The sequence below is a fragment of the Panicum virgatum genome, chromosome 4K, assembly GCF_016808335.1.
Source record: "Panicum virgatum strain AP13 chromosome 4K, P.virgatum_v5, whole genome shotgun sequence".
NCBI classification, from domain to species: Eukaryota; Viridiplantae; Streptophyta; class Magnoliopsida; order Poales; family Poaceae; genus Panicum; species Panicum virgatum.
The window spans coordinates 7,950,776-7,972,496 of record NC_053139.1 but is presented as its reverse complement, the minus strand read 5'-3'; the positions used below and the strand labels follow the sequence as shown (position 1 = coordinate 7,972,496).

Here is a 21,721-nt window from a genome sequence, read left to right as displayed (position 1 = left end):
GTGTTAGCTGTACTTTTCTCCAAGCATCCCTAACTTCCCTCACTTGGCAACCCTTTCCTTTCCCGATTCTGATGGCAAGCTCATCCGGTGCACCTCCTACGGGCAAGCTTTATATTGGCTCCCTGGCAGTAGGCCAGATGAGGAAGAAACAGCCAAGTGGTTCAAGTTATTCTATCATGATATAACCCGTGTTTCCTTCTCTGTCTATTCTGAATCTGAAATTTTTGAAAATCCCTCTTTCTTCAGATTAGACGCTTTTGCCGATGATGCTGACACATGGGCACAGTTTGCACTGACAATTCACCCTTGCCTCCTGCCTGTCAGCATGAGCACTAGTAACAGAATTACCAAGCCAGGTTATGAGGCTTACCAGCCAGTGGTGGCAGCACGTCAACTCGACTTAAATCAACTTCCCCCTTCTTTTATCATACATGAGAACTTCTAGAGCCGAGCTGACCTTACTGAGGGCCTGACGTCCAACCGCGCATACAACCTCTTCTCAGATCTTGCCATCCCAATACCACACGACTTGGAATTCACATACTCCTCTGATGGCTTTGATCCTTGGTGCACTTGCTGGAAAACACACCTCTTTCGAGGCCCACTTGGAATCCTTCTGATCAGCATCAACCCATCACACGTGCCATCACAAGAGGAGGTAAGTTTGCCGATCCGGATCTTTCCAAAGTACCGCTTTACTTCTACTATTGAACTGAATATAATTCTCCTTTGCAGCTCGAAGAGAAACCTGCCCCCAGGGATGCCAAAGGGGAGCCGTTTCAATATGTGCTGACGGCACCAGTACCAATGTACGGCAAGAACGCTCCTTCCTTGGAGAAAGTCCTATTTGCTGCCCCCGAGATAAGACGTCGGCGCGATGATGCATGCCAGCCATCGGCCAAGAAACCCAGGATGACAAAGGTCCTGGGAAGGAAGAAACGAGCACCCCTCATCCCGGTTCCTGATACCGACGACACTCCGGTACGCCCCACACCTGAGATACTCTGGTCCGAAATGTTTGTTTTCCGACCATTCTTTTCTTTCTTGCAGGCATAGAAAACCACGAAGGGGAACGTTGGCTTGCTGCTCACAGCTATTGACGAACCCCTGCCAGAACTCCCGCCCGCCGATGCCTCTTTCTGCTGACCCCCAGCTATGCATCGGCTCTTCAGCCGATGTACCAGAAACTCCAAGAGGCGACGCTCCACCGGCGCCAGAGAACCTAGTAAGCGATACATTACCAGCTTTGGAGGTAAACATTTATCTTGCAGTTTTACCTGACTCCTTTTGTCTTGCCGATACCAATAATGCAACTTGCTCTCAGGTCCAAGACGTGCCATCTGCCTTAGGCTCCATTCCTCCTGCTCCAGACATTGCCATCCAAACTGCGGCACCTCCTTCACCACGGAGGAGTATACCAGCCGATCTCGCCGATCGGCTACGAGAGATGGTTGCCTTGCTAGAGACGCCCATTGACCAACTGGTCCAGGGTGAGGACCACCTCCGCGCGATGCCGGATTCCACAGCCGAACGTCTACCTGCTGATCTCCGAGAAGTGCTTTACGGTGCCGTCGATCTCCACCTCTACCGGGCCGAGGTAATAGCCGCACCGGCCCGAATCGCAGGACAGGAAAGCGAGGCTGTGCTGAGAAAAGAAATCGCCGAGGAAAGTTCAGCTCTACAACAACGAAAGATTACCTTGGTCGACGATAGCGCCCGGTCGGCCCTTTCCTCGGAGCTGCAGGAGTTGAAGAGGGCACGCAACGAAACAGCCGAAGAAATTCAACGCCTTCAGCAAAAATTCTCAGGACTTGATGAGAGAATCGCCACCAGAGAGCCTGAGCTCCAACGCCTTGACGATGAAAGGCAAACACAGGGGGAAGAAGTGGAATCCAGGTTGGTCGAACTCCGGGCCAGGAAAGCCCGACTCACGTCGGGCGCTGATAGCCTCGATCGCACAGTGATAGCCACTATCGATGCCGCTCGGAAGAAGGCCCTTGATGCTCTCCTGTCGGTCCTCCAATGAACAATTGTTGTAATGAACTCATGCCCCCCGAGCTTGATTGCTCGGCATTGTTGGACGCCTGTAAATTTATATATATATATATATATATATATATATATATATATATATATATATATATATATATACCCCCTTTAGGCGATGGCAAAGCATTGGCTTTTATATTTGTGGCCGATGGCAACGCATCGGCCTTCGTCCAAAAATTCTGGTATCTATGGCGCGGAAGTACATTGCCTCAGGGCTCTGCGCCGTGTCTTACTGTCTGCCCCCCGAGTCGGATCCTTCAAGTATTGGAGGACATAGACTCTCCAGTCGGCAGTGCTCAACTGCGATACCTGGACCGAAAGGTCATAAAAGACGCAGAATAATAAAGGGGCCGATGGCATGCATCGGCCGTTTTCATTTCATTTTGACTTGAAAATTTTACATATTTTTGTTGCCGATTGCTAGAATCGGTGTAAGCATCTAGGCCCTCAAGGTATGTTTTGGTGATTAATGACAACCATTATTGTGACTAATAAGTTTGTGCAGCTTAATAGATCATTATCGCTCATTTGGTCATATGTCAAAAGAGGCCCCTCAATTTCATTATTCAAAAAGGCGATCTCGGTATTCAACTCAATTATATGTCAAGACTAAGGATCTTTCTAGTCCTAAGTGTCATAAGGTTGAGAAGGACACTTAGGTTAGTATAGGTTTTATAGTTTTGTAGTGATCGCACTATTAAGAGGGGTTAAGGTCAAGTAACTTGAGCATGGACATGGTCATTTGAAAATGGATGCACACTATGGTCACTCAGGTTCCTAGAAGTTCAAATAAGTGGTTTTCAACTTATATCTCAAGAATATTTGGATTTCATTCAAGACTCAAATCAGAAAAGGCAAAATCAGAAAAAGTCTTTAACACCGGTTTAACCGACGCTTCCAATTTTCTATACGTCGGTTAAACGAAGTCAGCAGAGTCTGGACAAGTCAATACACCGGTTAAACCGACGTGTTTGAATTTAACATCGGTGCATTAGTCCAGAGTTGGTTTTTCCAGGGTACTTCAAGTTCTATACACCGGTTAAACCGACGCTATTTGAAATGGGACGTCGGTGCAATTGATCAGTGAGATGGTTTTTTCAAGGATTTCAGAAGTTGTACTCACCGGTTAAACCGACGATAGGTTTGAGTTGACGTCGGTGCAGTTGTCCAGAGACTTGGTTTTTCAGTTGATCAGTGGACAACTACACTCACCGGTTAAACCGATGATACGTCGGTTAATCTGCCCAAGTTGTAATGGCTAGTTTTCAGAAGGGGCAGTTTACATTCATCGGTTAAACCGACGCTGGCTATTGGAGGATCGTCGGATTAACCGGCGCTACGCAGTTTTCTGGCAGTTTTTCTCCAACGGCTCTATTTGTGAGAGCTGCCTATATATACCCCCTCCAATGGGTCATTTCGCATACTCTTAACACCAGGCAACATTCAAACACATATACCTTGTTGAGAGCCACCTTGAGCTTCATCATTCACACATATTGTTCATTCAATCAATCAAGAAGCAAGATTAAGGACTTGAGTAGAGAGAAGCTTGTGTGCATCCGTTCTTGGTGATCGGTTCTTACTCAAGTGAAGGCCTTAGCTTGTTACTCTTGGTGATTGGCATCACCTAGGCGATCTTGGTGATCGAGGTGTTTCTCGCGGAGCTTGCCAAGGATTGTGGGAGCCCGGAGAAGAAGATTGTACGTGGCTTGATCTCCACCACGCCGGGATGGTGAACGGAGACTCTTAGTGAGCGCCCTCGTCTCTGTGACTTGGGAGGTGACAAGACTCTTTGTGAGTGTCACAACGTGGATTAGGGGTGTGTGCCAACACATCGATACCACGGGAAAAAATCCGGTCGTCTCTTGTCCACTCTCTTTATTTAAGCATTTTCTTTCATGCAATTTATTCATGTGCTTGACTTAGAGATCATAACTTAGCTCTACCTTGCTAGGCTTTACTTCTCGTTTTATCTCTCTTAGCTTGTGTAGGTAGCTTAGTTATCCGGTTGGTGAATTGGTGCCTTACTAGTATTGCATAGGTTAAGGTTGCTTTGTTGTGTTTTAGAAATTGAAAAAGTCCCAATTCACCCCCCCTCTTGGTCCATCGATCCTTTCAATCGGCCCTACAGCTGGAGAAAAAAATATGACCCTTTAAAAAGGGGCCGATCGCTAGGATCGGCCATATCCTGGGTAGATATTTTCATGCGTCGTCGCCGGTTGCTGGAACCGGCATAACTCCATTTATTTACTGGTTGACAAAACACCAGTCTTGCTCCTTCCTGCCCGTTAGGCACTCGGTACCTTCTCCCCACCAGCTTGGAGGATCTACCATGGACACATCGCAGGAGTCGTCGGCTTGTACTACCTCCACTTCATCGCCGTCCCACTGCATCAAGCACTGATGCATGGTGGACGGTACGCAGCAGTTGACGTGGATCCAATCTCGGCCAAGCTGGGCCGAGTAGCACCCATCGGAGTCCACGACGAAGAAAGAGGTGCTGACCGTCTTGTGGACAATGGTCAGGTCAACGTTGAGAACCCCCTTTGCTGGCGTGGGGTTGCCCAAGTCATTTAGGACGACATTGGTCTTGACCAAGTCTTCCTCTGTCCTGCCAATCTTGCGGCACACTGCGTACGGCAGGAGGTTCACCGCCGCGCCGGTATCCACCATCATTCGATTGACCGGCTTACTGTTGATGTAGCCCTTGAGGTAGAGCGGCTTCAGGTGACGGTACTTCTTGTCGGCGGGCTTCTCGAAGATGACAGCCGCAGGCCCCAGATTGAGCTGTGCCACTGTTTCTTGGTTCGGCTGCGGGCTGCGGAACTCCTCCGAGAGGAAGAAGACCATATTCACATCGGCCGATGATCCTGCCCTCCTTTTGCCTGATGAGGCGCTTGACGTAGCCACTGCTGGATCGGCCGATGCACTCGCGTTGGCTACCGGCGCCGTCGGCTGCACCCTCCTCCAAACCATGCTGCGCGTCCTGCGAGGGGGAGGGATGGCCGCTAGCCCGGAGTTTACCTGTTTGAGGAGCCGAAGGTAGTGTTCTTCGGCTTGTTCGAGGCTGCGTAACCTCTGGACTCTCCGCTTCTGTGATCTGGAGAGCCCGTCTGGGCACCACCGAGGGAGGTGGCACTCGTCACGCTTCCGTCCGGATTCTTCCTGTGAAGGCCGCTCAAGTGAGGCGCGGCGTGACCGGGACGGCGACGGGTGTTCGAGCCTCTTGAACACCGATGGCCGTCGATCCTTGGGTCGCCGGGTGGAGCACTCCGAGCAGTCCTCGGAGGTCGAGAGCCGCTCCATCCCCTGGCTCCAGCAGTACTGGAAGAACGGGCACTCCCAATGTGCCCTGACTCCTCCGTTGTTGCCGTAGGCATGCTCTTCTTCATGACGCCGCTCGTGGCGGAGGCGTTCCTCCTGCCGATGCCGCGTTTCACGGCGGCGTTCCCCACTGCGTGAGTGGCAGCGCGGGCTGCGATGGAGCCCACATCCTTTGTTGTCCCGCCCGCAACGGTAAACGCGCCGGCCGTCGTAGTGTCGGCCTTCATTGTGTTGGCGCTCAGGTCTTGCGTACAGGCCGATCAACGCCCCTGAATTGGGTCGCGATCGGCGGCTCCTGGCGATCTCTTTGGCCGACACGTGGCGTTTGGGCTCGAACTTCAGGAGCCGATCAACATTAGGATCGGCTTCCTCTTTCCCCTTGGAACTGTGCGCGACTGACACCATGTTAATTGACGGGGAAAGGCATGCATTGTTCTCACCACGCGGAGTTCTGGCGATGGCGCGTCCTTGCTCGATCGGATTCCACATCCGCTGGAAGGATGCAGAGGAATCCCGAGGTGAAGCCAGCTGCGGCGCAGGTGCGACATCCACCATGTTGGTGCTCGGGAAGGGCATCTTGTCGACCTTCATCTGGTTCCGCATGTAAACCAGACGCCCTTGCTCGATGGCGTTTTGTATCTGCTGGCGCAGGGCTTTGCAGTCGACCGTGTTGTGCCACTTCCAGTACTTGTGCCCTTTGAGCTGGTCGGCCGAGGGAATTTGGTGCCCGGTCGTGAGCTCGCATTGCTTCTCCTTGAGGAGCAGGTCGAAGATCTGCTCCATCTTGGTGACGTTGAAGTCGTAGCCGATCACTGCCTCGGGGCGTTTGACCTAGGGGCAAGGCAAAGGCTGAGACGCCTTGGCCCACTGGACGACCGAGACATCGGTCTCATCGGCCGATTCTTCCTCGGCAGTGCGGAAGTAGGCGATCGGTTTCCGCGGCTTGTCTGCATACAGATCAGGATGTAAGCGTTCACATGCGGATACCTTCGATAATATGTGGCCGATGGAGTCGAAATCCGTCGGCCCGTAGACGCCCTTGGTGACCCGGGAGAGGCCACCGTAAGCGAGCTCCGCCAAGTTTCTCTCCGACAGATGGAGAGAGTAGCATCTATTCCGCGCCTCGCGGAAGCGTTGAATGTACTGATTCACAGTCTCCCCTGTGCGCTGACGGAGAGCCGTGAGATCTGACAATGTAGCCTCGTCGGAGCCGGAGAAGAACTAGGCATGGAACTATTCTTCCAGCTGCTTCCATGTAGTGATGGATCCCGGCGCCAGAGAGGTGTACCAACCGAATGCTGGTCCGGTGAGTGACAGAGCGAAAAGCCGAATCTTCATATGTTCGGCTGCAGTTGCGACGCCAAGTTGAGCCGTATATCGGCTAATGTGCTCCACCGTGCTAGTGCTGTCATTGCCACTGAACTTGGAGAACTCTGGCACCTTGAACTTGGGTGGCGGCGGCAGCTGGTCGTAGAGGTCTGGATACGGCTTGGAGTAGGTGATAGTACCTATTTTCGGGGCGATTCCAAACTGATTCCTCAGGATCTCAGTCAGTTGATCCTGGATGCTTTCCGTCCCTGCGCCAAGGGACTGGCTGGCCTGGTTGTGAGAAACCGGCCCTATTGCGTACTGGCTTTGCCAAGCCAGTAGCTCCTGATCGGCAGGTTTATCCTTGCCGATGGCGGTGTGGTTGCTGGTGCCGACCTCCTTGGTCGACGGTTGCCGACGGTAAGGTTGTTCGTCTGCCCGCAGAGGCCTGTTGTAGGATCAAGAACACCGACTAGAGGGGGGGGTGAATAGGCGGTTTAAAATCTAAAGCCAACAACACTAGAGAAATTTAATTGGTAACAAAGGAAAGCCCTATGTCATGCTATTACTATCTCTAGATGGGTTTGAAACCTAGGGTGACAAGATACAAATCAAGCTCTAGTAAAGTAAATTGCTCAAAGTAAAAACAAGAATTAAAGTGAGCAAGAGAAGTAACCAAGCTTGACATAAGAATTTATCCCGTGGTGTCGATGACTTGCCGGTCACCCCTAATCCACGTTGAGGTGGATTCCAAGAATCAACCGCTCCTCTATCAAGAACCTCTTGATCTTGAGCCGGCTTGAATCAAGGAACCGCTCCACACCTCGATTCCACTAGAGTTGCTCTTCACCACTCCGGTGAGGTGAGCACAAGACCTCTCACAACCGAAATCGGGGCTCCTCAACAATCTCCTTGGAGGAGCTCCACGAAATCCTCTTCTCCAAGCCGTCTAGGGAGCGGCAACTCCCAAGAGTAACAAGTCGATGACGCTTGCTTGAAGTTTCCCTAATGCCACAAAGCTCAAACTCTTGATGCAATGCACTAGAAAGCCCTCACACCCTCAAGAATGCAATCTCTAAGCAAGTGTGTGTGAGAGAGGGATGCCTTAGCTCTATGATGTCAAGTATGCAGTCCAAATGGCCGAGAGAGACACCCAATGGCCGGGCATTGGGTATATATAGACATCCCTCCAAAAACTAGCCGTTACACTCTTTTCTGCGAAGTCGCGGACCGTCCGCGTTTCAAAAACCGAACTGTCCGCCGTTATAAATCAGTGAGTCAGAGTGCATTTAATGCGTGTCAGAACTAGCCGTTAAACCCCAGCGGACCGTCCGCAGTTAAGAGATCTGACTCACCAGAGACAAACAAGCTCTCTGGTACAAAATCGAAATAGCCTGCGGACCGTCCGCGCCCCAAGGGCGGACCGTCCGCAGTTCACTTTTCAGCCCAAACCAGAGAAACAACCTCTCTGGTACAAATCTAAGATTAGCCGGCGGACCGTCCGCGCCCCATGGGTGGACTGTCCGCCGTTCAACTTTGAAACCCACCAGAGAGAGACACCCTTTCTGGTACAATTTTGAAATAAAGTGGCGGACCGTCCGCCCACCTGGGTCGGACTGTCCGCCAGCCCACCAGTGCCTCTGCAAGCTCTCTGGAACGGGCGCGGACTGTCCGCCCCTCGGGTGCGGACTGTCCGCCGTTACTCAGTCAGCTCTCAAACTTAGTCTTTTTCAAATCTTTTCAAAACTCCGTTAGCCCTCATGCATGCAACTAGACATTTTGAGTAAAATGGCACTAAAGACCAGTCAAGCATGAGTACACAACCCCTCTTGATAGTACGGCTATCTATCCAACAAATCCGGTCACTTTTCATCCACTAAACGCCTTGTGACCGGTAAAATACAAAAGCCCTATTTTATACCTTTGCCTTGAGCCCGAGCTTTGCTCATCATCTCCAAAACTCCATACGTTCACAACCAAATCTCTTTCATCCGTGGATCAACCTATACTCATTATCTCAAATGAAATTGTTAATCCACAAACCGTTGTCATTAATTACCAAAACTCGAATTAGGGGCCTAGATGCTTTCACCTGTAGCGGAGCTGGCAGATGTACCCCTCCGGTATGACTGTTGGCGGCTCTTCGTAGCAAGTTGGCCTATCCTGCAGGTCCTGCGGTGCGTGGAGGACGAACTCGGCCATTGTTCCCTCAGGAGCATTGATCTGAGGGACTTGGAGTGGACGCGTGTAGAACTTCTTTTCTCCGCCATGGGGAGTTGATCACTGGGCCGATGTCTTGGTCATGTTCACCGGCCAACACGGACTTGACGACGCGCACCACGACGTTTTCCATGGAGTTGATAATAACTTCGGTCTGCCGGATGATGGCACGGTGGATCATGTAGTTGATCTCTTGCCGAAGTGCCTGGCTTCGCTCCTCCGAAGGTACGGATAGGTCGATCCCGCTGAGTGCCGACTCGGGATCGCCGATGTACCTGATCTCTCCATTGCGGGTCCATGTGTACTGCTTGAGGACTTCTTTCCCCAGGTCAGCCATGACCTGGTCGTACTTGTGCTTGTGTTCCGCCGTGAGGTCATCCAGCGTTGGTGGGCCGGACTTCCCCTCAGGAAGGAAGTTGTTGTCGTCTTGCTCGCCTCCCTTGGACGTGGACACCTTCTGAGGCATGCTGACAGAGTCGGTGGTGTTGTTGTTGACGTGGTCCCACCGGGCGTGCCAAAAACGTGTTGCCCCTCGCGGGAGACCGGCGGGCGGAGTGTCCGGCGGTCGGCAACATGTGAAGCGAGCCGGGAGATCGGGCTGCTGCTACCCTCGTCTCTCCTAGCGCGGCTCGTTGGGTCTAGCTCTTGGTGTTGCGGGCGTGCCACCTGGCTTGACTTGCAGCCAGGAAGGGGTGAGTGATGAGGCTTCCGTCTCCTGCTTTCCCTGTGTCACACAAGATAAAGCGTCAAATTCCTGCCGATCGAACGGATTGACAAACTGTGAGCCCATCTGCTCTGTGTCGGCACAATCAGCCGATCCAGAGACGTTCAGAGGCATATCAGCATATTTGCCGATTGTAGATGCGATCGATAAATAGCATGTAAACTGTATCCGTAAAAGATAAAACCTGCTTCGGAACATGATATAAATAAATCTACCTATCCAGATCAGCTCTTGCTACGCACGACATAGAATGATCTAAGCATACGTGAGCGTAGCCAGGATCTCCAAAGAAACCCATCCAGACAGATAGATCCGATCTAAGACATACCGGGCAGGGTGATCGGCACGCGTTAACCCATCGGCAGGTCGCATGCACATGTTGCAGCGCACGTCGTGGATTGTAACAAACGGCTGGGCAACGCGTTCCGATTCGAAACCAAGGATGAAAAGGATCTTACAAATCTAGATAAAAACAAGTAAAACTCTTGGTATAAAGATACTCGCTCTGTAAACGTCAAGTAAACCCAAACCACAACTGTTACAACTCTCACCACCATATAGGAACATCCCGTCCACGAGTTAGGCCAGATGAACGTAATAGACGGTGTCTATGACGCCATAGGAATCATCCAACACGTTTACCAGGGCCAGATATAACGGATGTTGAGCGAATCCTTATTAATTAAGGACGAACAGTAACGGATCGGATCTACTAGATGAAACAGAGCAAGGCGTCACCCCTGTGCGAATCGGCTCTATGGCATGCTGAGTGAATAGGAAACTAGCCGATTTCACACACAAGGATGACATGGTGAATGCAACAATTAAACAACGATAAAGCACGACCGATCTACTAAAGCCATGCTGCAAACACCAGGATAAGTAGCAGATCTCGCCATCAAAAACGCTTCAGCACGAGATCCACCAAGGTAACAAGACATTGAGCCGTGATGCTCTAAGGAAGATCCTTAGAGCCGCATGGCGCTTACCTCGAGATTAACCCTAATGTGATTAGGGCTGGCGATGCGCCGAGAGAGAGTTGGAGACAACCGCTGCTGTGGGAACGTTTGCCGTCAATCTTTATTCATCGGGTATGATTACATATTTATAGCTTGTAGTCTTGACGGACAAGCTAACAAACCCTAATTTAAACTCATAGAAAAACTAATCTATCTCTAAAAAAGATACAGATAAAACAAGAGCCCATCGGCTCCTAGCATGGACCGCAATCGCCACTCGCTTGGACGATCCGAACCGGCCCATTAACAGTCCAGGCCCATCAACAGTCTCGGTCAATTTCCGGCAATAACAAGTACAGTAAGGAAGAGTGCAACACTTACGTACTTTTGTGTCAGAAATTTAAGAGGATGATATATTTAATGAGATCTAAATTATGTTCCAGCCTAGACTTTTTGTAAAATTATTAAGTGGCAGCAGCTAGCCTTTGCCAAAGCTACAATAAAGTTGATACAGGATAAAAAAAGATAGATGATGATATATTTAAAGTGGCCTATCAACTACAAGATAACATTCTAATAGTTTCGGAGGTACTAGGGTTCTTGAACGTCAGTTTTCAAGGCACAAAACTACAATTTGGGAAGATAAGAGAAAAAAATTGAAGGCTTGCATTTTCATTTCATGGAAGAAGCATCTTCAACTCTTAATGTTTTACAACTCCTGGCTCAATGGGAGCATACAGATACAGCAGCTACGAAGAAGCAAAAGGCCCATCCGAACAAGGAAAATAAAAAGGATGGGGGCCCTTGCGCAACTGAAGATGCTAACCTTCCGCATATACATTGGAACTTTTGCCTGCCTTGTTTACAAGACACAGATCACTCTATATACTTACAATGATTCTCGCCTATTTTTCCCGGTCATATGGTGTCCTCTCTAACTGTACAGAAGAATGAAATAATCATTCGACCAGCTGCCCTTGGATTTTCCGCTTTCCTCAGCTTCTTGCGATGAGTCCAGCCACGTTCTGGGCAACCTTTTTCTTGGCCTCCGGTGAAATCGGTGAATCGCCGATATACATGTCGAAGAAAGCCTCTGCTCATCAAACAAGAATCAGTTTAGTCAAATGTGAAAGAGGCACAAGTTACTTCCTCTATATAAGCTTATCTGTAGATTCACTTTCAGCACTTTCATATGTTCTGGGAGTAGAGTACAAGGAAAGCAAAGTGCAGAAAGTATAGCATCTTATGTAAATATTTACTTAGCAAGTTTTTACTTACTGCAAAGATCTTTGCTCTCAACAGCACCAATTTGTTTCCCATCAACTGCATGGAAATGTTCTTGTTAAGACTGATCCAATATTACAGTGGAGAACATTTCAAAAGATTCTAGCTAGCCTAAGGTACTTACTTTCTGTTATTAGCTTCCCATCTGATGTTTGACAGAAGTCGATTTTTGTGCCCTGCAGTTAAATTGACATATTATCACTGTAATGAAGCTGAGCACAAAGGACAGCTGCAGAGTGGGCAACATCAACAGCACTTTATCACTATATTCAGACCTAAATTGATTTATAAAATGCACCAAGGGAAAATTTTCCTGGATTATAAACCTACTATATATTTCAACGGCATACTAAAACGAAAAGACTGCAGTTTTAGTCATGCTGCATAGCTAGTTGCTCATTTTCTTTGGTCTTGATTTAAGAAATCATACTAAACTGTAAGAACTGAACAAAATCTTGGTGAAGTTCATGTTCACCACTACCACAAGGAACGCAGGGCGGCAGGGTGTAGGTAACTAGTCATGTGATTATGTCTAAAGTTACAGAGCACCAAATTATGGAGTGGACCTTACCGCAGGTATGGCGATATCTTCCGTGAAGTGAGAACCAAAGGTCTTCAAGCAGTGGTAGTCTGTGTTAGGATTCATCTGGTTGAATGAAAATATAAAAGGCCTGTAAGTCTAATGTTCTACTCTCTGCAGACTAGTAAAGAAGTGCAGTAGCAACTGAGCCACAAAGTACCTTCTGAAGACGCAGGCCAAGGGACTTCTCAAACACACTGCGAAAACAAGAAGAGAATTGTGAGCCTCGTCTTGCAAAGACTATTTTTTCTGGGAGAAAAGTGAAACAAAAGTTTTCTTTGTCTTACTCTCGCACTGCACCAACGCTGAGGCCATTGTAGTGAACTACCAATCTAACCCTCATATCAAGGTTTTCCCTGGAAAATGGTAATACAAGTTTTATTAGTGGAAATAGAATGTACAAGCAGAACTATTGGGTTTTGGATCATGCTTTTACAGCAACAAATTTAGTGCCAGCTTTCAGAAGCCTAGAGTCTACTTGCCCCCTGAACAAATATATCCACTCTGAGGATGAAGTAATCTTATGTGAGTGAGGCTGAGCACCTATCTGTTATGTATCATTGTCAAAAACATGCTGACATGAATGACACAAATACTCATGCAGATATAAGCAGGAACCCTAATGATAAGATATCAACTGATAGGAAGTATGTAGTGCTCCCAGAAACCACCTAGCACAATAACATATCCAGCTCAGTGCATGCTCCAAAACTTGGATCCTACAGTACTTAACAAGGCAATAAAATTTTGTGGAGTCACATTAGGAGGAGCTAAAGCCACTGTTTGGAAGAAGAGGATTGCTGTAGACGTTTTAGGATTTAGTGTAAGTTTTACTATAAGTATTTGAGAAAGAAGAAGTTGTACTATAAACCCTAAAAAAATCGGATCCCAAAACCTCCTTTCCAAATAGGCTGGGTAAGTAACAAACTTTGGGAATTAACACCAAAGAAACTCTGACGACAATATAGGAGTGGTGATATTGTAGTGTCCTGACCTCGGATGAGGCGATCAGAGCACCACGATAGCTGATCCCAAGAGATAGAGAGGGGGATCGGAAGAACTCAGAAGGGGATCGCAGAGGAGGAAGAACACGGGAGGAAGAGAAGAGATGCAGATAGGATTGTTTCCATTCTTTTCTTTCATGCCCAGACAGAAGTCCGTCGAAGTACATATAGCTAACAATACGGCCTCTGGCCCAAACTCATAAACGGCCCAAAAGGCGATAACTACAGTATTACATTTCCTACACTACTAGTAGACTAGCCACCGTGCGTGACATTGCCGCCGCCTTGAGTACCAGCCAGTCCCCAGGCTGGTGCAGTGGGAAATCTCTCCTTCAGAACGTAGTAGTCCTCCCAGGTCACCATGGTAACAGGCAGTCCACTCCATTTGATATGTACCTGTGTGATGGCAGAGTCTCCTTTCTTCACCAGGCGACGGTCAAGAATAAGCTCCGGAATAACCTCCAGGGTATCCAGGTGAGGAATAGCAGTGACATCCGCGAACACTGGTGTGAAGTCTGGTATGGATGATTTCAATTGGGAAACATGGAAGACAGGATGAATTTGAGCACCAGGAGGAAGGGCAAGTTTGTAAGCTGCTTGACCGACCTTCTCAACCACCTTGTAAGGGCCGAAGAACTTGAAAGCCAATTTAGGAAAGGGTCTGTTAGCAACAGACGACTGAGCATAGGGCTGCAGCTTTAGATACACCGAATCTCCCACTTGGAACTGACGAAGAGATCTGTTCTTATCAGCATAGGTCTTCATTTTGTTCTGAGCACGGGCAAGATGCTCCTTCAATCTGTCCAGCAAATCCTGTCGGTGTTGCAAAAATGTAGAGGCCTCAGTGTCACTTTCATTTTGCAAGACAGGAACAGCTTCAGGATTAGGATCGACACCATACAGTGCCTTAAATGGAGTGCACTGAAGGGCTGTGTGACATGTGGAGTTGTACCATAGCTCAGCAGAGGACAACCACTTGTGCCAAAGTTTTGGAGAATCAGAGACCACACATCTAAGGAACATCTCAAGACATTGGTTGACTCTTTCGGTCTGGCCATCGGTTTGGGGGGTGGTATGCTGAACTCATGTGAAGCTTAGTGTCAAGCAACTTGAAAAGCTCTTGCCAAAATGATGCAGTAAAAACTCTGTCTCTGTCAGACACAATTGTCTTTGGAACACCATGGAGTTTAACCACATTATCAAAGAAGAGATGAGCTACACTCTTAGCAGTGAACGGGTGCTTAAGGGGAAGGAAGTGAGCATACTTGGTGAGGCGGTCCACAACTACCAGAATTACTGAGAAGGAATCAGACTTGGGCAGACCTTCTATGAAATCCATGGAAATATCTTGCCAAGACTCTTCTGGAATAGGTAGTGGTTGCAATAGGCCGGGATACTTGCAATGCTCATGTTTAGCTTGCTGGCATACAGAACACTGTTTGACAAAAGAGTCGACATCAGCTTTCATACCAGGCCAATGGAACAGCTTCTTTACTCTTTGATATGAGGCTTGAACACCTGAATGGCCACCTACCGCTGAAGAATGAAATGCTGCAATAATTTTGGTCTTGAGAGCAGTGTTAGCACCAACCCATAGCTGTGAATTTTTGTACACCAAGCCATTTTTGAGGGAGAACCCAGAGGAGTTAGGACTGACCACTGCCAATTCAGCGAGCAATTGCTGAGTAGCCAAATCATTGGTGTAGGAATTAAGGACTTCCTGTAACCACACAGGAACAGCTCCAGAAATGGCTGAGCATTCAAAAGCATGACCCACCCGAGACAAGGCATCAGCTACACGATTCTCAGTGCCTTTCTTGTACTGCAACCTGAATTGGAGTCCAGCCAATTTGGCCATGGCTTTCTTCTGCCACTCAGTAGATAGTGTTTGGTCTTGTAGATGACACAAACTTTTGTGGTCAGTCTTAATGGTGAATGGACGTCTCTGAAGATAGCATCTCCACTTGTCAACCGCCATCAATATAGCAATGAACTCCTTCTCATATATTGACAGTTTTCTGTTATTAACACCCAATGCTTTGCTATAGAATGCTACTGGATGACCATTTTGAGAGAGGACAGCTCCTACTCCAGACTCACAAGCATCAGTTTCAATTTCGAATGGCTCCTGAAAATTAGGAAGTGCCAAAACAGGAGTGGAAGTCATAGCATACTTGAGCTGTTCAAAAGCCTGCTGAGCATCAGAAGACCAGCTGAAGGACTTAAGTTTTAACAACTGTGTAAGTGGCTTAGCAATCAGCCCATAGTTCTTGACAAATTTCCTGTAATAACCTGTCAAGCCCAGAAATCCCCTTAATTCAGTGACATTGGATGGTACTGGCCAATTCACCATAGCTTGAGTTTTAGTAGGGTCAGTAGAAACTCCCTGACCAGAGATGATGTGCCCCAGATATTCCAGCTTTGTTTGTGCAAAAGTGCACTTACTGAATTTGGCAACCAGATTGTGTTCTTTCAAAGTTTCAAAGACCAAGTGCAGATGCTCAGCATGAGCCTCCAGAGTGGGACTGTAAACTAAGATATCATCCATGCAGATCAACACAAACTTCCGTAGATATTTAGCAAATATGGCATTCATGAGACATTGGAATGTGGCAGGAGCATTTGTGAGGCCAAAAGGAATGACCCTAAATTGGAAGTGACCATGATGTGTTTTGAACGCTGTTTTGTACTCATCTGCAGGTAACATTCGAATTTGGTGAAAACCAGATTTCATATCCAATTTGGCAAAATAATGAGCTCCAGCAAGTTCATCCAGCAGCTCATCAATGATGGGCATCGGAAACTTGTTCTTGACAGTGATATCATTGAGTTTCCTGTAATCAACACAAAATCTCCAAGAGCCGTCTTTCTTTTTCACCAATAAGACAGGAGAAGCAAAGGGGCTCATGCTTGGAGTGATAAGTCCAGCTGCTAACATCTCCCTGACTTGCCTTTCAATCTCATCTTTTTGCAGTGGTGAATACCTATAAGGTCTTGAATTTACAGGTGTGGCCTGTGGAATCAATGGAATGACATGGTCATAGATTCTGGATGGTGGTAAGGTTTTGGGGTCTTGAAAAACAGCTGAATGCTCATCGATTAATTGCTGGATAATGGCTGGAATTGGCGGTGTTGGAGGAGGGGGCACATCTAGTGCAGGGGTGACAATTGCCATAGCCCAAATATCATTGCCCTTACTGGACTTGTACAACTGCTCAGCAGAGATTTCCTGGAGTTGAGGAGGAAGAGATAACACTCCTTGCAGCTTGACCAATTTGTCCTGATAGTGAAATTCCACCCATTTATCCTGCCAATCACATGTCATAGGTCGAAATTGTTCCAACCAGTTCATGCCCAACACCATATCATAAGCTCCCAATGGTAAAACCAAAGCATCCACTGTGAAAGTGTGGCCTTGCACCCACCAGGAAAAATTCTTCACCATCTGAGTGCACATAATTGACTGACCATTAGCCACCCTAACCTCTGTTGGAGCAATGTCCATCATATTACAAGGCAACTTGTTCAAGAGTCCGGCGTTTAAGAATGTATGGGAACTCCCAGTATCAAGCAGTTGGAGCACCACCTGATTGCTGGCCAATGCTCTGAATTTAATCAACCTAGCTTTGTCAGCTCCTGTTATAGCATTTAGAGAGACAAATACATCGTCAGGAGCATATATTGATTGCGGGGATTCCAACTGTTCCAGCACCTCATCTGATAAAATGATACCACCATCCCCCCTTCATCTACTGCAATATAGTTCAGAGTGGGACTGGCAGGTTGTTTGCACTTATGACCAGGAATGAACTTTTCACCACACTTGAAACACAAGCCATTGAGCTTCCTGTATTCTTTTAATTGCCGAGCCTTCCAGAGCTCACTAACTGGAGGTGGTGCTGGAGAGTCATGTTTACCAGCAGTAAGATTTTTGGGAGATGAAAATTTATGGGGTGGTGTCTTCTGTCTAAGTAACAGGCCCTCCTGGATTGCAGCCAAAGTGGCAGCCTTAGTCACCGTGTCAGGTAACTGAATCTCGACCGCTGCTCGCAATTCTTCTTTAAGTCCAAGCACGAACTGAGAGATTAGGAATGGTTCACTAATTGTCTTATCATACAGGCGAATGCTGTAGACCAACTGCTCAAAGGACTGCTTATATTCGGCCACAGTGGCAAACTGCTTAAGAGTTAAGAGCTCTGTAATCTTATCTCTATGGGTGGTAACATCAAATTCAGCAAGTACTGCAGACTGGAATTGATCCCAACTCAATACACCATAGGAATCCTTATAAGCCTGAAACCAGTGTGCTGCCCGACCATCCAAGTACATAGTGGCAGCAGTAACACGAAACCCCTCAGGAATTTGAAACATAGCAAAATAAGCAGTGCATTTATCAATCCAAATTCTAGCATCAGTACCATCAAATCGAGGAAATTCCATCTTAGGTAACCAAGGGCGACGAGAACCAGAGTCATCATGAAGTCCATGTGTACGAGAACTACCCATGCCTATAGGAATCAGTTGGCGACCATCCCCAGCAGTACCCACGACATCAGACGCAATAGCATTCGAATCAGGGAGGACAGGAGACTGAGGAAATACCACGTGTGAGGGATGATACTGTGGAGGCGGTGGGGGAGGAAATCGTGGGGGAGCACCCATCAGGCCGGAGCCATCGCGGCTCGGAATGGTCAGCTTCGGCAACGCAGAGGTCTTCAGCGCACGGGCGACTTGCAGCTGCTCCTGCTGAACCGAACCCAGGGATGTCATAGCCAGATCGACCTTGGTTTGTACTTGGTTGAGGCGGCCCGCCTGCTCCACCATCTTGGTGTTCATGTCGGTGAGTTGCTCCTTCAGCAGGGACAGGTCCTCCAGCTTGGTCACGACCGTAGTAAGCTTCTCCTCGAAGAGCTTGCGTATGCGCTCCTCCATCTCATCCATGGCGGCGCAAATCTGACAAGTGTGCGCGGCTTGGCGATTTGGCGCCGTGATGAATCGAGTGCCTCGCCGAGAGAAGAACAAGTAAATCCCCAACTAAACCCTAAGCGGCGCAAGATATCGTGGTGGTCGACGGCGCCGGAGCGGCTAACCGGCGATTTGCGTGGCCGCCGCCGACTGGGAGTCGGTGGGCGGGGCGTGGACGCCGGAATCGGAAGGATTCGCGGCGGAGCGGATCGAGTCGCCGGGAAAGCAGACCCGATCAGGGGAGGCGGCGGAGGAAAACTGGGCGGAGGAGAGCCAAGGAAGGACTGAGTCTGATACCAATTGTAGTGTCCTGACCTCGGATGAGGCGATCAGAGCACCACGATAGCTGATCCCAAGAGATAGAGAGGGGGATCGGAAGAACTCAGAAGGGGATCGCAGAGGAGGAAGAACACGGGAGGAAGAGAAGAGATGCAGATAGGATTGTTTCCATTCTTTTCTTTCATGCCCAGACAGAAGTCCGTCGAAGTACATATAGCTAACAATACGGCCTCCGGCCCAAACTCATAAACGGCCCAAAAGGCGATAACTACAGTATTACATTTCCCACACTACTAGTAGACTAGCCACCGTGCGTGACAGATATACTGATATCTCAACATACCTGAGAAGATCTCTATAGAAATCAGGGTTCTCCATCAGTTTGTCCGTTGGAACAGAAGCATACTTAGGACCCAGCTTCTCACGAATAGAACTCGGTTGCATATCTATGAGAAAATTTCATCAGCAACACAACACGAAAACGCTTCTAAAATAGACAGTATTCATTGCCAAAATGATAACAACAGCAGAAACAATTTAAAAATTCTGTAACTTACATAAACCAAAAGCGTACAGGTTCAAATTCTTGACCCTCATTACTCTCATGCCTTTGTAACCTATCCCAACAAGGGCCTGCAAATTCAATCATCAATGGGAACTGTGACAACGAGGCATCAACACCAAGAATTTTGACAGAATGATATAAAAACTGGAAAGTGATAGACCAAAACTGAATAGTGCAAGTCAAGTTATTCACGATCCACAAAACAATTGGAGTATGCAGATACAGTATGAATAGTAAATCATTATACACAACATAGTCATGTAAACTTCAAATTCTACATCATCAAAGAAAAATCGCGATAACACCAAACAAACAAGTATGACATTCCAGCTGGTTATATTGATATATTGGTTGTTTCGGGCACCACTTGTCTGACTATATAAGTAGTACATTCATAGGAGGGTTTTATTATAACAATTTCTATACATAAGAAACAACATCAATTTCTATGAAACAAGGGAAGCTAGGATTCTAAAGAAAAGGAAAATACCGGTGCAGATGGACTGGAATCACCTTCGAGAAATGCTGGAAACTTGATTCCAGTTTTTGGTTCAATGGCATCTTCTTTAAAGATAGTACTTGGCACAGAAGGAGAGGCACAACTTAAGCACTTTCCTTGTACATGAGTCTGGTCCACCGGTCTGCTGATATAACCATCAGCATTTCTTAATGTGATAGCCTCTGCAAGTATTATTGGCGATCTTGTCCATTCAAACAAGGAAAGGATCAGTCAACTGAGAGAGATATACAACAGAAAAAAGAGCAAATAATGAAGCTAAGAAAAAGAACGAGAGGAAAGAACAGAAAATAATAGGGACAGTGCATCATAAGTATAAACGAATTGTATCTGAGTATTGGCCTTACATAGTTTCGAGTGGTGGTACGACAGCAGCAGCGCCAGCAAGGGTGAGTAGATTGCAGGCGCCTTGTTTCTCAAAATCATTGCACAATCGCCCAACCATTGCATTTGCAAGCCTAGCTAAGAGTAGTTGTATTGCTTGCTCTTCTCTGACTAGAAACCCCAACTGCAATCTTGTCAAATTTTGCATGTGGGAGCTCACTTGCTTCATATGCAACTGACAGGATCTAGAACCGGTCGCTGCTATAGCTGACAGCCAGTGGAAAATCTTAGGATCAGATGGTCTAGAAAGCCAGAAAAAGAGAGCTCTGGAGAACTTGTTGAGGCAATTGAAAGCTCCATGGACCATTACATTTCCGGAAGAACAAATCTTCCGGTGATGTCTTAAAGAAGTCCCCACCACGGAACCAGCATGTGAAAACAAACTCAAACCAAGATCATGAGGCATTGGAAGCTCTGATGGGAACTTGTATACATATCCCTTGTCAATATCAAGGTTGGATAGAATTAACTGATTGGGCTTCATCGTGAATCGTCCTTCCAAAACACAGGCTTCTGAATGTAGGAAGTTGAATGTTGGGAATGTGTGACGAGGAAAATTTAGCGATCTGTCAATTGGAATAAAGTACGATGAATCAGATAAAGAGGTCTTTTACAGTAAGAAAGTATAAGCATCTAGCAAGGATGTGCATATGATGTCAAAAAAGATATTTCGCTTAAGTTGCTGGAAATAAACCTGGAGTACTATTCAATCTTGACCTTGCTCTTGCGACATTTTAGACCAAGTCAACGCTTATAGGCGAAATTTATAAAATTATGATAAAAAAAGTTTGAAGGGATACAACTGAATAGGTGACCCTGGAACATAATCTAGCTAGCTAAACAGGCTTCAATGACAATATTTCAGTAAAATCAGATTTTTTTAAAAAAAAGTATCAAAATTGAATTAAAATTCCACTTGGACCCGACCATTGTTCCAGCCAAGCATTTTTCCCCCCTCTACGACCAAAATCCGTCTAAGCTAACACCAACCACCCTGCCACCTCACGATCCCGATGACCGACAAACATACCCCGATGGTGGCCAGCAATCCGGTCTAAAAACATGCAAATTCCCCGACGCGGATCAGCAAGCCTCCACAAAACCCACCCGCATTCACATCTCCCCCGTCACGAATCGCACCGCAGACGAAAAAGCTCGAAGAATCACCGAACCTGTCGGCTCCAAATCGGCCGGAGAGAGGATGCCGCGGCAAAAGCAGGCGGAGGGGCGAGAGGCGGGGCAGGGAGCACCGCCAACGATCCCCCCCCCCCGGCGGGCGGGGTATCGTCGCGGATTCGGGCGCGGGATTGAGCAGCCGCGGCCGGAATCCGAATCGGGAGGGAAATGGGGAGGCGAAAAGGAGCTGCTCCGGGGATCCACCCTCTGCCTCCCCAAATCCGATTCGCTCTCGCCGGCTCGCCGCGCCCTCGCCCTCCCGTGGGGTGGAGAGGCGAAGAACGCGTGCTCGTTCTCGTGCTCCGACGCTGGCTTCTCCTCCTCCTCCTCCCCTCCTCTCTCTCTCCCCTCCGCCTAATTGAAGGTGAAATAGGGCTCGGTAG

General features: G+C 47.8%; 2 protein-coding genes across 4 annotated transcripts; both read right to left on the bottom strand.

Moving 5' to 3' along the window:
- Nucleotides 1-11,229: 11,229 nt before the first annotated feature.
- On the bottom strand, nt 11,230-21,716 carry LOC120702940 (fatty-acid-binding protein 2-like). 3 transcript variants are annotated; one of them, XM_039986930.1, is made up of 12 exons: nt 21,335-21,703; nt 20,277-20,728; nt 20,126-20,243; nt 19,752-19,962; nt 19,254-19,329; nt 19,040-19,142; nt 12,736-12,804; nt 12,609-12,645; nt 12,440-12,514; nt 11,993-12,044; nt 11,863-11,907; nt 11,230-11,677 (listed from the first exon to the last, which is right to left on the bottom strand). In XM_039986930.1, the coding sequence occupies exons 2-12, from the start codon at nt 20,644-20,646 to the stop codon at nt 11,580-11,582; spliced, it is 1,254 nt and encodes a 417-aa protein (XP_039842864.1). In that variant the 5' UTR covers nt 20,647-20,728; nt 21,335-21,703; the 3' UTR covers nt 11,230-11,579. The 3 variants fall into 3 exon arrangements, with proteins under 3 accessions (XP_039842864.1, XP_039842863.1, XP_039842865.1); XM_039986929.1 differs by having other exon boundaries at nt 11,394-11,677; nt 20,126-20,728; nt 21,335-21,699; XM_039986931.1 differs by lacking the exons at nt 11,230-11,677; nt 11,863-11,907; nt 11,993-12,044; ... (1 more) ...; nt 12,609-12,645; nt 12,736-12,804 and adding an exon at nt 12,811-13,428 and having other exon boundaries at nt 19,022-19,142; nt 20,126-20,728; nt 21,335-21,716.
- LOC120702939 lies at nt 16,493-19,010 on the bottom strand. Its single transcript, XM_039986928.1, has one exon. It carries the CDS (start codon nt 18,391-18,393, stop codon nt 17,101-17,103), a length of 1,293 nt encoding a protein of 430 aa, XP_039842862.1. The 5' UTR covers nt 18,394-19,010; the 3' UTR covers nt 16,493-17,100.
- Nucleotides 21,717-21,721: the final 5 nt, after the last annotated feature.

Excerpts from the sequence above, each read along its gene's own strand:
- LOC120702939 (XM_039986928.1), bottom strand. The coding sequence starts at position 18,393 with ATGGATGAGATGGAGGAGCGCATACGCAAGCTCTTCGAGGAGAAGCTT.
- LOC120702940 (XM_039986929.1), bottom strand. The coding sequence starts at position 20,646 with ATGAAGCCCAATCAGTTAATTCTATCCAACCTTGATATTGACAAGGGA. Across the intron at positions 19,330-19,751 it reads ATTCCAGTCCATCTGCACCG|GCCCTTGTTGGGATAGGTTA; the intron begins GTATTTTCCTTT and ends TTGAATTTGCAG. Across the intron at positions 12,045-12,439 it reads AAGATATCGCCATACCTGCG|GGCACAAAAATCGACTTCTG; the intron begins GTAAGGTCCACT and ends ATTTAACTGCAG.